This window comes from Enhydra lutris, unplaced genomic scaffold, assembly GCF_002288905.1.
Source record: "Enhydra lutris kenyoni isolate GAN:26980312 unplaced genomic scaffold, ASM228890v2 scaffoldscaffold86, whole genome shotgun sequence".
In the NCBI taxonomy this organism is placed as follows: Eukaryota; Metazoa; Chordata; class Mammalia; order Carnivora; family Mustelidae; genus Enhydra; species Enhydra lutris.
In genome coordinates, this window is record NW_019154170.1 from 3,016,308 (window position 1) to 3,032,319 (window position 16,012).

At 55.6% G+C, this 16,012-nt stretch overlaps 1 protein-coding gene and 2 non-coding genes across 5 annotated transcripts in view; 2 read left to right on the forward strand and 1 right to left on the reverse strand.

Annotated features, from left to right (window-relative positions):
- Positions 1-9,900: 9,900 nt before the first annotated feature.
- Positions 9,901-9,973, forward strand: TRNAV-CAC. Its single transcript has one exon. It is a non-coding gene; the product is annotated as a tRNA-Val (tRNA).
- A 193-nt stretch (positions 9,974-10,166) lies between these two features.
- On the reverse strand, positions 10,167-10,238 carry TRNAG-UCC. Its single transcript has one exon. It is a non-coding gene; the product is annotated as a tRNA-Gly (tRNA).
- A 274-nt stretch (positions 10,239-10,512) lies between these two features.
- The window catches only part of LOC111161689 (dipeptidyl peptidase 9), a 37,992-nt gene continuing 32,492 nt past the window's right edge, over positions 10,513-16,012 (forward strand). The window contains exons 1-3 of one of the 3 annotated variants that reach the window (XM_022525499.1): positions 10,513-10,659; positions 11,640-11,692; positions 13,898-13,988. In XM_022525499.1, the coding sequence (XP_022381207.1) occupies positions 13,933-13,988 (56 nt within the window). In that variant the 5' untranslated portion in view covers positions 10,513-10,659; positions 11,640-11,692; positions 13,898-13,932. Of the gene's footprint in view, positions 10,660-11,639; positions 11,693-13,334; positions 13,989-16,012 lie in introns of those variants that run through there. The other 2 variants (XM_022525500.1, XM_022525501.1) reach the window with 2 other exon arrangements.

Below are 16,012 nucleotides of genomic sequence, written 5' to 3' on the forward strand. Positions count from 1 at the left end.
GTGCTCTCTCTCTGACAAATAAGTAAATAAAATCTTCTTTAAAAACCGTCAAATGACGTCCAGCTGCTTCACTAGCCGAACAGCGGCGTCCTCAGTGCCAAGAGCTTTCTGTGGTTTGTCTTACTGAGTCTGTATGTAGCCACCGTAACAGAGCAACCCGAACCCAGGGGGTTAAAGTCATAGGAATTTCTTCCCTCACATGCAGGATGACCTCATCTTAAGTAATGACATGGACAAAGACCCTAGTCCCAAGCCGGGTGACACGTGGGGCTTCCCTGAACACGCTGAACCCACGACATAAGGATCCCTTTTTAGACTCACAAAAGCGGGAAGGCGGCCCCCTTGTACCCGTGCCTGCATCTCCTGGCCCTGATGACACACAGCTGGCCTCGGTCATGGGTGACACGGCCAGGGAAAGAGCCAGCCTTCGGGGTTTCAGGCTTCCAGGCCTCTGTGCTGTGGGTTTCTGACACTTCGGACCCCCGGCCAAGCTCAGGATGGGGGCACAGAGATGGCCAGGAAAGGCAACAACATCAGGGTTCAAAGAAACCTGTCCCACCTCCTCCTTGCTGTGCTGCCCCCTCCCTCACCCAGCCTTCTTCCCCGCGCTCCCCACAGGGGGAATTTTCTGGTGTTTCTTTATTTTTGATTGAGACATTGTTCGCACATGGTGAAGCAGACCAGTCCTCTGTGTTCAGTTCAGTGAGTTTCATACATATGTGTGGACCGTGTAACACCATCCAGCTGCTTGCACGGAATATTCTGGGCTCCGCAGAGAGCTCCAGGGAAGTCTTTCCAATGATAAATCTGCCTCTGTCCCCTCTCACCTAAAATGTTGTCATGAGTCCCATCATGGAGAAAATCAAACCTGTAATGCTAGTGGTAACAGCCCCAGCAGCGAACATGGGGTGAGCACTCACTATACACCAGGTCCCTGATCTGGCCCCGGGAGTTTGTTTCTGTTGACTCCTTTTCCCTCCTGCAGTCCTTTGGAAACAGATACTCTTTTTTTTTTTTTTAAAGATTTTATTTATTTATTTGACAGACAGAGATCACAGGCAGGCAGAGAGAGAGGAGGAAGCAGGCTCACTGCTGAGCAGAGAGCCCGATGCGAGGCTCGATCCCAGGACCCTAGGATCATGACCTGAGCCGAAGGCAGAGGCTTTAACCCACTGAGCCACCCAGGTGCCCTGAAACAGATACTCTTTTATACCCATTTTATAGGTGGGGAAAATAAAGCATGCAGCGTGAAAGTCACTTGAGGCCAAGTTCAGCCAGCTGACTTGGAAGGGACATAGCACGGCTCCAGAATGCGCTTTCTTAAGCCCTGTGGCCACTCCGCAGCTCAGGCATGTCTCAGGCCTCCCCCACTCAGCATTCCCATCACTTGGCTCATGTCCCACCAGCCAGCTTGTTTCTGCCTCAGGGCCTTTGAACCTGCTTCTCCCTCCTCCAGCACATTCACAGGGCTGTCTTCTTGTTACACAGGCATCAGCTCTCAACTTTTCCCCAAATCTGTCTAGCTCTAATCATTGAGTCTCTGGGTCTCCCTAGCCACCAATGCTTTGGGCAAAAGTGTGTGTGTGTGTGTGTGTGTGTGTGTGTGTGTGTGCAGATGGCAGCTCCTGTGAGTGGGCACACACACACACACTCACACAAGCTGTGCTCCCCACCTCTGTGTACCAGATCCCCAGGTGTATCTCCCCACAGCTGAGAGCCTCAGAGTGGCCCCAAAGTGGTCCTCATCCCATGTCATCCAGGAAATGTTGACTGTGGACCCACAAACCCTCTGCTCTGGTGCTGAGAAGAGGGGATGGATGGGAACTCTTTCCAATCCCAGAAACCTGGCTGGGTAAGAATCATGCAGCCTCTCAAGCCAGGCCCCATTGAGGACTTCCAGGCCCAAGTCCAAGGGCGGGGGAGCCCAAGAGGTCTCAAGAGAGGGGTGAGGGGACCCTGAAGGTGAAAGGGGGAGGGGGAACAGCAGGGGAAAGAGGGGAGTCTGAGTATGGCTCAGAGAAGAGAAGAGGCCAAAGGAAAGGAGGTCTCAGAGGTGGGGCTCAGGGAGGGGAGGGAGCTCCCAAAGGGGCTGGGGAAGTCAGAGAAGGGAGAAGGAGGGGAGCACACTTGGGCATGGGGGAATCCCCAGCCAAGGGCCTGTAGCATTCCTGGAAGGCTTCCAGGAGGCATGGCCTGCTTCCCTCAGGGAGGGTCCTTCTCACTCCCCACCTCCCTGCCTGGAGGAGTGGACTCCTGAGGAGGAGCTGACCAAGGGACAGACCGGCTGACCCTTGTTGATCACGGAGATCCAGCCCCCTGTTCAGCACTCTGGGTGGCCATGGGGCACGGGGTAAGGGGTAAGGTAAGCCTCGCAGCTGTCCCTCACACTTCTTATCCCTAAGGGGCCCTGTCACCCTCTGGGTCTCCTTGGCTTCCCTGTCTTCCTAATCAGGAGTTAGTGGGAGCTGGGGGGGTCGGGTGCGGGGAGGACAAGGACCGAACTTTGTCCCTCCTGTGTTTTGGGGGCTCCAGATGCCCCCACTGTGTGTCTCTGCACACAGGTCTCTCTCCATGTGCTCCCCAACCACGTTCAGTGGGGGTCTCCTCCCCCTCTTCCTCCTGGGTCTCGCATTGGTCCCCCGCTGGCTTTAATTGGCTTTCGTGGAGCTGAATTCATTGGAGCTCTGTTCAGCCCAGGCCCGCAGCAACCCTGCCTCCCTGCCTGGCTAGCTGGGGGGGCTCCTTTATTGAGAGGGGCCTCCCCAGCCCTCGGCTCCCTTCTTGCTGCCGCCAGCTCGCTCTGGAGACAATGCCCGGAGGAGCCTGCTGTCCTTAAGGGCAGGCTACTGTCATTTGGTCTAATTCAGCCGGGAGACAGGGACTAGAGCCAATAAACAGACCCTTACCCTGCTTTGTCTCAGCCTCCTCCACCCCTGCTTCCTCACTCTCCCTCTGTAGAGCCCCACTGTCTGCTCTGGAGGGCTCCCTTCCCGCCCCCTCCCCCGCCAGCAGAGGGCATGTAAGAGCAGAAAGACTGTGAGCCTGTTTTGCCATTGAGGAAGAGGTTATGTAACCCAGAACGGCAGGATCTGGTGTTCCCCTGTGTCCCCTGCTCAAACTGACCCCTCCCCAGTGCCTCGAGATACCCACCAGTGCCATCCCGTCCTCTGGTCGCTCTGCCTTCCTCTCCCACTCTGTCTTTTCACTCTGCCCCAAATTCAAGGTCAAGTTTTGTGGTGGGGTTTGGGGATGTATTCCAGGTGGGTCAGAGTCCTGCTGACAGAGCTGGGGCTCTGTAAGGGGGACCTGAAGGGAATAACACGCGGGGCTCCCTGATTTGCAGAGCTGTGCATGTGGGCCGTTGTCAAGGGACCAACAAGAGGGTTGTCACGGGTGTGCGGTGGGACGGAGGGAGCAGAGAGAGCAAAGGCAGTGTTCTCTTGGGCAAGTCCACTTTATTTCCTCAAAAGGAGAGAAATTTCTAGAAGGGAGTTCATTCACTCAGAATTAATGTCTTTCCTGGGCACCACATGCTGTGACCCCTGTTACTCAGATGAGAGAACCAAGGTCAGGGGAAGACCTGTCTTGCCTAATCTTACAAGTGGCTGCAGACAAGCCGTGCTTGTTGGCTCACCAGTGCTCTTTTTTTGTTATGGACCCTCCGGGAGTGAGCTGGGCCATGAGTAGATCTGGTGCATGGAGAGCGTGCAGTGGAGCCCGGGGCCAAATAAAAATGGCCACGGACACTCTGGATTGAGCATCTACGATGTGCCAAGCCCCACGGTTTGCCCTTCGTTTATGTCTTCTCTCCCTCCCTCCCACCTCCTGTTACTCTCCAGGAGATAGCGCTATTATCAACCCCATTTCACAGATGAGGAAGTTGAGGGAAAGCCACCTGCCCAGGGTTACACAGTGACGTTGAGGTTACCAGGCTCCTCAAGAGAGAATGAACGAGAAACCCAGTCTTGAGGAAATTCTAGCAGATTCGCGGGGGTGGGACACAGAGAGACAGACGTGGGAACCAAGGATCTTTCTCAAGTGTCTCCATCACTCCCGCTCTGACCTCCTACCTCTCCCCACATTTAGCCTTCAGACTGCGCTGGTTTCATCGTACAGAACTAAGAACATCTTGGAACGATGCAGTCGCCTCAAGATGCAGGGAGGTGAGGGGCAGCGATGGAAGGGAGGAGGCAGGGAGGAAAGTCTCACCCTCGGGAGTCCACCAGTCTCTCCCTTCGGCAGCCCCTGCCAACACAGGGCTTCTGCCTCTCTGCCTACCATCCCTGTGTCCCCACCACAGAAATAACAAGCCTGCTTTGTTATAATTTCTTGACTGGTTTCTATATTTACGGGTACTGGGTTCACAGTCCAGAAGGTGAGTTCTGGAATCAGAATGCCAGGGTTAAAATCCCCCCATTCCCTGCTGGCCAACCACGTGACTCATCTCTTTGGGACTCAGTTTCTCTACCTGTCAAATGGGATCGGTAGTCCCACCTCACAGTGCTGTGGGAGGATGGTAGCCATTGGAAGAGTGCCCAGTGCCCAGTAGGTTATTACCTATAGTGATGGTGTGCGAGGCGGAATTTAAGGGACCCCCCCGTAGGTGGCAGGAATGGTGACGGATTGCAGACAAAAGGCATCATTTCATAAATCGATGAAAATTGCAATTGTGAAGTGGAATGGAAATTCCCAGCTACTGCAAAGCTCCTGGGGGAGTCAAAGCAGCACCAGGGGGATCTGGAGAATAAACAGAATTACTGCCATTCCGACACTAAAGAAACAAATAATTCAAAGTGTTTGTCAATAGCAAAAACTCCTCTTGTTGAAACAGTGCGATGGCAGGGCGACTGTGGGTGTCAGGCGAGTGAGGTTGTTTATGAACTGCTCCTTCAGTCACTTGGATGGCTGAGCCTTACTCTCCCCATCCGTGAAATGGGCATAATGAGAATCTCGACTCCTATCGGGTCAGTTCTGATAAAGGAGTGACTGAAACACCTAGTTTGGGACCCGGCCCCTTAACCACCATTATTTAATTAATCTGTTAACTATCATTGTTTCTTTACTAATCTCTCATTGCAAAAGTGCCAGCTCACAGAGGGAGTTGACTCTCTCAGAAATGTCTCAATACGTCTTTTAAACAACTCGAAGCAAATAGTCTATATTCTTAGCATTTTTAATGGGTTTTTGTTATGAAATTAACACTTGGTTTATCAGTAATTTGGCAGGACCGAAGAGTGTAAGAGAAGCTTTTCTACCACCCATTGGGAAAGATCCGGTGGCATTTATTTTAAGTTACCTCGGTGCCCTTAAACTTTGCTTCTGCGCAAGCTGATCTGGTCCGGGGGACGGCGCAAAGCCACGAACAGCCACACGCATGTGGTGTCAGCCCTTTTTAACTGTAATGCCTCAGAGGAGGGCTCTTTCCACGAGCCTAGTCCCCTGGCTCTCTCCCTAGTGCTGCCAAATTGTGTGCCAATTGTGAGCATTCTTTATCTAAATGTGTTGTTAAAAAAAAAAAAAAAGAGGATATTGTTTGAAAGCCATTATTCTGTTGCCCTCATGCTTTTCTGTATGCTTGAAATAGAAACTTAACTTGAATAAAAGTGTGTGAGTGGAAAGTTGGTCCCCAGCACCCCCCCACCCCCTCAGCACCCCCGCTCCCAGCCCCCATGCTCTCCCAAAGGCCACAGCCAGCCGTTCTGGTGGCATTTTACAGATTCTGTCTGGGGATATTCTGTGCATATGCCCGGACGTGCTTCTATCCGTATCCTTTTTGGGCGGTGATCTCTGTACGTGGCAAGTTAGGACACACAACTCCCCAGATTGCCGCAGCTCAGAAGACAGAGAGCCTCCTCGTTCATTTCATGGCTCCCTCAAACTGTGGGGGTACATTTGGGCCGTCTCTGTTCTTTTGCCTGGAAACCCACCAGACCACTCTGTCTTAATATATGCACGACCCTGACGAGGCTCAGGGTAGATCTTCTAATGGCTGGTTCAGATTCAACAGGCTTTTCTTTTCAGGTATCTGATTACCTTGAATTTCATCTTTGTAGAAGGTGGCCTAGTCTCAGGATGGGGCCTCTGGATCTCGACTCATTATTATAAGCTGTGCAACCTTGGGCAAGTTACTTAACCTCTCTGTGCCTGTTTCCTCAACATTAAAAGGGCGATGGTGCTGCTGAGAGTGCCCGTAGCATGGGGTGGCTGGGCGGTGTAAATGAGTTTAAAATGTGACATTTCCTTAGGATGTTTCCTAGTATCTATTTCTGTTACTTCGTGCGTGTTATTCTCAGACATCCAAAGGGATCTGACGCCAGCCTTTGCAACAGACATTTCCCAGACTGGAAATACTGAATCCCTCTCTGCTTCCTTTCTTTATTTTCTCCTTCCACTTCCTCTCTCCAACCTCCGGAATGGGTAGACGCCTGGTAGGACAGGCCAGCAATCCTGCCTGCCGTCGTGACCTGCTTGGGGACAGGGACACTCCAGCAAATGCTGGGGTGTGTGTTGGGGGAGTGGAGTGTCTGACTTTGAGATGCTGAGGTCTGGGGCTTGGAGCGGGGCTGGAAGGGAGGGTGGTTAGGGCAGTGGGAGGGGCGGTGTTGGGAGGCAGAGGACGCTGGATGAGGCCTGGCGGTCGTGTTCCTGCTGACACCTGGTGGAAAGAAGGAAGTAGCGTCCTTTTCAGCCTGGGCACCTCTCTGACCCTGCTGGCAAACCCAGGCTGAGAGGAGGGGCGACGGGATGTCACCCAGCACATTGGTTGCCCCATGTGGGTTTTAAAGTTTTTGTTTGTTTGTGTTTTGTTTGGTTTTGTTTTGGCAGATGAGATGGGGTTCACGGGGGAGAGGACATGTTTTCTGAGCTACTCCCCCTCTACCGGGAAGCCCACCTGTATTACTTCATTCCCATTCCCAGGTCTTCTCTACTCTGGCCAACCCTTATGTGTTCATGATTTTGAGAAACGTTTGCTGACCCCATAGTGACACATATGTAACAAAATAGATTCAAACAAACCAACAAGCAAGCAAAGCCCGCAAAACCTGGTGGAGTTCATATTCTAGTGGAGGAGACAGAAGACAGACAAGCAAACAAATCCACAAATGTGATTTTTTTCAGAGACGAATAAGCCACCGAAAGAACACGATGAAGTGACAGACACTCAATTTGTGGGTGCCGAGTTGGGGGGAACTCAGGGAAGCTTCCTCTGAGGAGGTAACATTGAAATCAAGAATTGAAGGAGGGGAGGTAGTGAGCCCTGAAAATGCCTGTGCCAGAGGGCACAACCTGTGCAAAGGTCCTGGGGCAGGGCCCTGCCTGGCAGTTGGAGGAACCAGTGAGGAGGCCTGTGTGGCTGGAGCAGGCCGGGCAAAGGGGAAAGAAGTGAGGGCAGTGAGGGGACCAGCACAGGTCTTCCTGCAGGGGCTGGGTGAGCCTCAGGGACGATTTCCACTTTTACCACAGGAAGGTGGGAGCCCTGGCGGGCTGTGGGCAGAGGAGGACAGGACCTGACTCAGGTGCTCACGGGCGCTCACAGGTGGCCGCCACGGGGAGGATGGACTGTGAGGGCAAGGCCGGTGAGCCAGGGCACAGGGCAGAAGGGACGGGTACAGGATAATGGTGGTGGGCGGACCGGGGAGGCGGCCGTCCAGGGGAAGCACTGATCCGATTTTGGGTGTGGTTTGAAAGCAGCGCTGACTGGATTTGTTGAGTGATTGGGTATGGGCGGGGAAGCAAGGAGGCTGGGGCAGCTCCCAGGTTCTGCTGAGCATCTGGAAAGAAGGAGACCACCCGTCCTCAGCTCATTCGGGGGATGGAGGAAGGAGCAACGTCTTAGATTGGCGCTGGCAGGTTCCATGTCTGGTGAGGGTCTCTTCCTGGGCAATGACCACTGTCCTCTCCCCGTGGGCTCACAGGGCAGAAGGGGCAGGAGCCCTCTGGGGCCTCTCTCATGAGGGCACTCATGGCATTCATGGGGACTCTATCCCCATGACCTAACCCCCTCCCCAAGACCCCACCTCCCCAACACCATCACCTTGGGTGGTGGGTTTCAACATATGGATTGGCGGGGTCACAATGTTCAGTCCATAGCAAGCAGGTTCCAGAAAGGCGTGGAGTTCAGTTTGGACCATGATAAGTTTGGGATGGCCATGACACCCCCCACGCCCTGCATGGAGACACTGAGGGTCAGCCGGACCCCAGTTTGGAGCTCAGGGGAGGCCCTGGAGGAGTCAGGACTATGGGTGTCCACCAGGCACAGATGGGGTTTGAACTCTGAAAGAGGACAAGGTGGCCTGGGAGGGGTGCGGGTGTGGAAGGAAGAGGGCCAGGGCCCAGCCTGGGCAACGAGGGAGGGAAGGGGAGGCAGAGGAGGCATCTGGAGAGGAAGGTTGGAAGCTGTGGGCAGGGCAGCATAAGGAGGTTCTAAGTTTCCCTCAAATTAGCCCCCTCATCACCACCCCCAGGACAGCTGGGACTGCTGCGCTGCCCCCCTTCGCATAGTAGGTGGTCAGTAAATCATTGTTGAATGAATGAATGAATGAACTAGTATACTGCCATCAAAAAGGCTGTTAGGGAACAATGTCCAATAAGGAGAGAAGAATAATGACCTCTGCAAAGGCCACATCTTAACCCCCAGAACCTGTGACTAGGCTCCCCCACACGGCAAAAGAGACCTTGCAAATGCAGTAAGGATCTCAAGATGGGGAGCTTATTTTGCATATGTGGGGGGGCTTCATGGAGTCACATACAAGAGAGAGGCAAGAAGTTCCAAATTAAAGAAGGCGGGGCACCAACAGAAACAGAGGATTGGGGCCATCAGGGCTCCAGAGGCTTGGAAAGTCAGGCTAAGCCATTGTCGCTGGAGCCTCCCGCCGCCAGCCGTGCCCACATCTGGGTTCTAGTCACTCCGGATCAGGGTTTAGACTCCCATTTCCAGAACCGTATGTAACAAGCTTGTGGTTTTTTGCTGCCACTGTCTGTAGTCTTAAGTCACAGCAGCGGCAGGAAAAGAGTGTAGAAGGGTCTTTGTGCTCTGTGGCCAGGAGAGTGCTTGCCCTACCGGGCTCTGAGGCATCCGGAAAAACGTGTGCCTTCTCAGCACACTCAGTTATGTCTTACATAACTTCCAAGGGTTAATCTTTCCCCAGAAGTAAATGTTGGAAATGCGATCGACGTGTTTGTTCTATTAAACGCAGAAAAGTGACATGACAAAAAGTTCTTCATGTTTTGAATCATAAAGCACCCACTTTTAAGTTTCAGTATTTCCCAGAAGATGCTTTTGGAGGGGAAGGGGGAATCGCCTTTCAAAAATGTACTAAAACAGGTATAGAGGGGCACACGTTCTTGCACTTGCCTCGGACCCCATTACGACTTCTTGGCAAGGCACTGCCAAAACCTGTCTTGAGTTCTAGTTTTGATATATTGTTCGTTACGGAGTTATGCGGCCACTCATAGGGTATCTTGGTATCGTGCATTCAAATATCATTTACCTTGATTCTTGAGGTTTTTTTGGGTGAAGCTGAAGCCACTGCCTCGCTCCCCGCACTCTAATCCCGGTCTTGGGGTGGAGGGCTCGGGGCAGATTATTCAGCAATGGGACCCTAAATTCTTGCCTTTATCATCCTGTCCTCCTCCTAGCTTAAAAAACAAACAACAAAAACAAACAAACAAACAAAAACCAAAAAAAAACAAACAAAAAACCAGAAACAGAAACAAAAACAAAAAACAGAGCTGGTCTGAGACGCTGACAAGCCAGCGCTGCGTTTTGCGCGGCGCTCCGAGGGCATCTCGGACAGACCCAGCGCGCACCGCCCCCATCGGAGGGCCGGGGGCTCGGGAAGAGCCGGAATTCTCGAAACCGCGCGCTCTATTAAGGCCCCCGGGGCGTTGTTCGCGCAGGTTTCCGTAGTGTAGCGGTTATCACGTTCGCCTCACACGCGAAAGGTCCCCGGTTCGATCCCGGGCGGGAACAGCCTTGCGTTTTCCCTCTCTGTAGCATCGTAAAGCGGCGCCGATTATTCCTGTCCCGTGGTTTTTAGATTCCTCCTGTTGTTTTAAAAGTTACTTCAGGGTAATTGAAAAAAAAAAAAGCTCCAATTGGGCGCTTTTAGTAGCAAAGTTTAAGTAAGCTATCGTAATGAAGTAGAAAAGTCAACTCTCTCGCTTGCGTTGGCCGGGAATCGAACCCGGGTCAACTGCTTGGAAGGCAGCTATGCTAACCACTATACCACCAACGCTCCGGCCGACCGTATTTTTTCCAGACGGTATTAGTAGAAGTATTATGGGTATGGATGGATGATACCAACTGCACGGGGGTGTCCCTCTTCAGTGTCCTTCCCCGCGCCGGAAGATGCTGCCCCAGGGAAATTCCAAGCCTCTGGCCTCAGGAGCCGCACAGGCGCGTCCCCCCCTCTAGCGCCGCGGGCCCCTTGGTACCGCCCGGGCGCGGGCCAATCGTAGGCCGCCGCCTGGGCAGCTCAACTTCCGGGTCAAAGGGGCCCGAGCCGCCGGCTCCCCGGTGTCCGCCGCTGCTGCTGTCCCCCGCGCCCGCCACTTCCGGGGCCGCAGTCCCGGGCATGGAGCCTCTAGTGTGAGGCCCCTCCGGCCCCGGGACGCCCTGCCCAGCCCGGCCGCCACTCCGCGCCGGCCCCGAGCCCGGTGAGCAGTGCACGCGCGCCCCGTCCGGCCTCGGCCGCGACCCCGAACCCGCCATCGACCGGCCCCACCTCAGCCCTGACCGTGGACCCGCCATTGACCCGCCTCTCGGGTGCCCTCCGCCCCGGCCTCCCCGCACCCCGTCCCTGCCGCGGACTCGACTCCCCGTTCCAACAGCCCCCGCCTCGGTTTCCCCTCAGCCCGGGGCCCTCGTCAGCCCTTCTTCCCCTCCCGCCTGCTGCGGTTGCCGGGTCACCTCTCCGTCCCTCTCCGTCCCAGCCTCCCCGCTCGTCGGGTCCGCTGCCCAAGCCACCGTCTGCGGTCCCTTCCGCGAGTGGCCGCACCCGCCGCGCTCTCCTTGCCCGCAGGTTCTGGAGGTCCCCTCCCCAAGCAAACACACGTTCCCTGTAAGAGAGCGGAGGCCGCCTCCTGGACCTGCTTCCTGCCCGCACCGCCGCACCCCGCCCCAGCGCTTGGCCTCCCCCAGCCCACACCCCGACAGGGGCCAGCCCCTTCTCTCAGCCTCCCTCCCGGCCGGGTCCCGCCGCCCACCGTCTTCCCTCGCAGCTTTAGACCAGCCTTGACACTTCCCCATCCTTGCTGCAGCGGAACCATCAGAAAGGCCCCGTTCCCTTTGCCCCCCGACCGCTGGCGTTCTCCCGCCCACCCCGCCGTGAGGGAGTCACTTGTCTCGGTGGCAAGAACCAACGCGCTTTCCAGGAGCTGGGACTGAAGCCCTGGAGGTGTGCACTGCGGTGTAGTCCCTGGCTGATTCCCGGGAAAATTGGGCCAGATGGGAGGTCTTTTCTCCCGACTGGGCTCAGGGCACGCAGACAGCACTGCCAGGCGGTGAGGCATCTCTAGAACCTGTTCAGGTAGAGAGGATTGGGCCGCCGGTCAGGACTCCCACCTGCAGGGAGAGTGAGTTGATAGCCAGCCCCTCCATTAACCTGCTGCATTAATGACCCGCTGGTTCTGTCCAGGTCTGAGTCCCACGCCTGTGGCTGAAATGGAGGCTTTCTGGACCCTCTAGAAGGTCAGTTGTGCTGGGGTGGGGTGACTCTGATGGCTGGTGTGTGGGCTGGTGGGATTCATTTTCGTGCTCCAGGATACAGAAGGCTGCAGGAAGTGGTTTTCTACAACCCTGAGGTCATTGCCCTCCCAGGCCGGTTGGCTGGGACCCAGGCCAGTGGCTGTGGCTTTGTGGGCCCTTGCTGGAGACTTTTCTTTCCATCCAGCATCTCCCTCCAGCGGCTACCCAGGAAGAACCCCCTGGAAGATTGTGGGAGAATCGGGGGAAATGCTGATGGCAGCCGGATGAGGCGGAGGTGTGGCTGTGTCCCCCCAACACCTAACCTAGGGCGTGCTGCCAGGATCTTGGCTCTAAAAGGAGCTTTGGTCCAATTCTCCCCGTGTTGGGATTTTCAGCGACCTGTTTTGTTGACAGGATTAGCTGACATCTAGATTCTGCCACATCTAGGATTTTACTTGAGCACTTAATTTTGACAGCAGCCCTTGGCGTAGGTAATGTCTTCAGTAGCTGGGGAAATTGAGACACAATTTAACCGAGAGGTTAAACTTAACCTAAATTAACTGAGAGGTTAAGGTCACAGAGATCAGAAGTTGTAGAGCCAGGCTTTGAACCCCGATCTCTGACAACAGCAACCCCTCTTTTGACCACAGGACTGCAAGTGAGACCAGTGCTGCTTAAGGTGACATTTGGCTTCATCTGTCCCCTCCAGTCTCAGTCCTGGGGCCATGTGCTGCTTTCTTCTTGAAGCATCAGGGCACCTGCCTACCAGGGGGCCTGGCTCCTCCTCGAGAAGGGGTTTGGTTGCTGACCAAACCAGGGCTCCCTTTGACTTCAGACAGCATTCAGGGGAGGACAGGGACTCAGTAATTTGGCCAAAAATGCTTCGTGTGTGCCAGGCATGGTTCTGGGCTCAGGGAAATAGAGGAGACAGGACCGACGTAGGCCTGCTCCCCACACCCCACAACCCCGGAGCTGACATCCCAATGAAGAGTGCTCACTCTACGGGAGCTGGGGTTCAGCCTCAGCACCCACAGCCGTCTTTGCAGTGGGAAGTGGAGGCAAATGTCCTCTGTGCCCGGTGATGCTTACCCTCCTTGGCCTGCAAGCTGGTACCGTGCCTCCTGGTCGTGACGCCTGGAAATGGCTCCTGGGAGCAGAACTGGCCCTGTTTGTGACCCACTGGGTTAGGGGAATCAGTTGACCCCCGAGAGACTCTGTATTCCGTAATCATTTGACTTACTGAGGCCCTAGGGTGTTGCACCATTGAGATCTGTGAACTAAGTGGGAGGGAGCGAGGAGGTGACCCACAGGTGCCGCGGTCGTAACATCTGACCCATCAGAGATTTATGCTAGTGCCTAGTGACGGCCGGAGGATCTTACTCAACTTTTCCCCCAAATAAAGAATGCAGAGTCCTCCTCCTTGGCACACTGAGGACCAGATGTTGTGTGTGTGTGTTGGGTTAGCCACTTCATTTATTTTTTTTAAAGATTTTATTTATTTGACAGACAGAGATCACAAGCAGGCAGAGAGGCAGGAGGGGAGAGAGAGGAAGCAGGCTCCCCGCTGAGCAGAGAGCCCGATGCGGGGTGATCCCGGGACCCTGGGATCATGACCTGAGCCGAAGGCAGAAGCTTAACCCACGGAGCCACCCAGGCACCCCATGGATTAGCGACTTTAGATCGGGTACCAGGAAAGACCTCGGAAGGGGTGAGACTGAGGCGTGGAGGAGAGGAGGGGCAGGTCATCCAGAAAGCAGGGGAGGGCACCGCAGGCAGCAGGACTGGCAAGGGCAAAGGCTCTAAGGTGAGAAAGGGTCCGAGTACGTAGGGGAGAACGAGGCCAGCGTGGCTGGAGATTGTGGTCAAGGGCAAAGGAAAGAGCTGAGGTCGGGAAGGCCATCAGAGAGTGGCCACAGCGGGGGACTAGGGGTGGGTCGGTTTCTGGTGAGCACCAAGGACGCCGTCCCTGGCGTCATTTGAAACCGGCCCCTTTTCAGGGACGTCTCGCCTTGGGAGGACTGCACCTGCGCGGCAGAAAAGATGCTGGTTTCTGGCAAATGCCATGCGCCCTCTCGAATTTCTGGGCAGGGCCTCATCAGAATGCCCTTGGCATTGGGTGTCCCCGGAGAAATGGGCAGGGGAGGAGGGCCGAGAGTGTGCATTCCCAGACTGCCTGGAGTTACAGCTCTGGGGTCTCTCTTCCCGCAGGCTCCCCCACCCTCCTGAGGTCAGCCGGGTGGTTGATGCGGAAGGTTAAGAAGCTCCGCCTGGACCACGAGAACACAGAAGGTTGGAGAAGGTGAGGGGTGTGGCCTCGGAAGCCCTGATCTGCGAGCATGTTTCAGAGGTTCCCAAATTTCTGACGATGCCATAGGTCTGGGAAGACGCCCGCCATGGCCCGCCACCCTTCCTTTCTGTGTTTCCCCAAGACTCTGGCTGTTTTGCTTGAGGAGGCCGTGTGGGCTGCTGTAGGGTTTCTCAGCCGGTCACTGCTGTCACAGGGCCCAAGTCATTCTCTGTAGGGGGCTGAGCAGCACCCCTGGCCCCGACCCCCTCGATGTTAGCAGCACCCCAGACATTGCCTGGTGCCCCCTCGGGCAGGATCAGCCCCAGCTGGCCTGTTGGTTAGGATGTGGGTTTTGGGTCCAACAGACGTGGGGTCCCTTCTGCTTCCTTGTGGGGGTGACGTTGGGCAGGTCATTTGACCTGAGCCTACTTTGCAGCCTCCCAAATGCGGCATGACCCCTGAGCTCAGTCGTCAAGGTTGTAGTGGGAAGTAGTTATAATTGGACCCGTGAGGCTTGGGCACTTGGGGAATCCCGTGCTTGGGGCCTTGCATGAGAGGAAGACCATAGCAAGTCCCCTCGGAGCAGGCCTGCCTCACCGTCGGTTTCTGCCCCTCCTGGATTCATTTCCTTTTACAAGTACAAGCCATGAGGCAGGAAGGGAATTCAAGAGGTTCTGGAAGACAAGGGTGATGCTGAGTACAGCGATTCGTTCCCCAGACGCAGGCTCCCAGTGTCCGGTGGGTAGTAGACACGTCAGGAGGTCAGTTAGCGATGGAGACCCGAGTCCCCATTGTCGAGTGCAGTAGGTCCCCGGTGGGTACAGGCTGGGCTGCACGCGAAGTCTGTGTACGGCTGGTTGTGACTGCGGAGGGCCAACGTGATGCCTGGGGCAACCCTGGTAGGGCAGAGGATGGCCTGCTGTTTCCGGGGAACCCCCACCTGGGGGGGGCTCAGCGCGTGTCCCCAGGGCTGCTCAGGCATTTCCTCCCTGGAGCTAGGTAGGCCCCCGCCCCTCCCCTCCCCAGCGCCCGCCTTCCTTCCTGTCGCATCACTCTGCGGTCGGCTGAATGCTCCCAGCACCGAGAGTGCGCAGTTCCTTCTTGCTTTCTGACTGCTTTCCTGGTCTCGGGCCCCGCCTGGGTCTCTGGTGGCTGCCCCAGGGCCAGGCTGGGGGCGGGGGGTGCGGTCCTGGCTCTTGGAGTGCCCACTTACAGCTGATAGGTCTCCGAACTCCCCTGGGGCCTTGACCGTCCCCGCACCAGAGCTCCCGGGCTGCTTGCTGGTGGCCCCGCGGTCTGCGAGGTATCCCGCTGACCCACAGAAGGAAGCGAGGTGGACCGGCCCAAGTGGCTTGGAATCCACTTTCATTTCCCCAGCTGTGTAAACTCTTGAGTGGAGAAGCCCGGCACAGGCTGGCCTAGGAAGGGCGGCATTTACTTACCCTCTTCCTCGTTCTGCACCTCCTCTGCAGTCTCTCTTTGCTTCTGGGGAGGAGGGAGGTGAGTGGAGGACCTGGGCGGAGCACCAAGCCTTGGCCTGTCTGGGAGCTCAGGCCGCCTGGCCGCAGCTAGAAGATTCCTAGAAGTTTCTCCCGATGTTTCATTTCATTTCTCATCTCCTGGATCATATTTTTGCTCCTTGGGCTCTCTGCAGTGATCGGAGGCAAGATCTTTTTTTTTATTGTTCTTTGCTATGGAGATTAGTCCTGTGATTGTGTGAGTGCCCCTGCCAGGCCCTTAGCTTATGGGGTCCCCTGTGGGAGCCCTGGAGGCTGTGATCTGTTTTTCTGCTGTGAGCAAGGCTTGGATTGTGGCAGCAGTTTTGGGGCTGGGGTGGGGGGCTGGGCCGGTGAGAGGAGTCCCCTGGCCCGGTTTTCCGGGCTTGCTGCCAATAGTGCTTGGGGCCGTGTGGGTTCCGGAGTGCTCAGCCCGTCTTGGCCCCTGCCTAGCACTCCCCGTGCCCCGCACCGCTCTAGCACCACATTTGGTCCTCGGGGAGTCTCCTGTCTTCCCTGGCTCTCCTTATTTGACCTGAG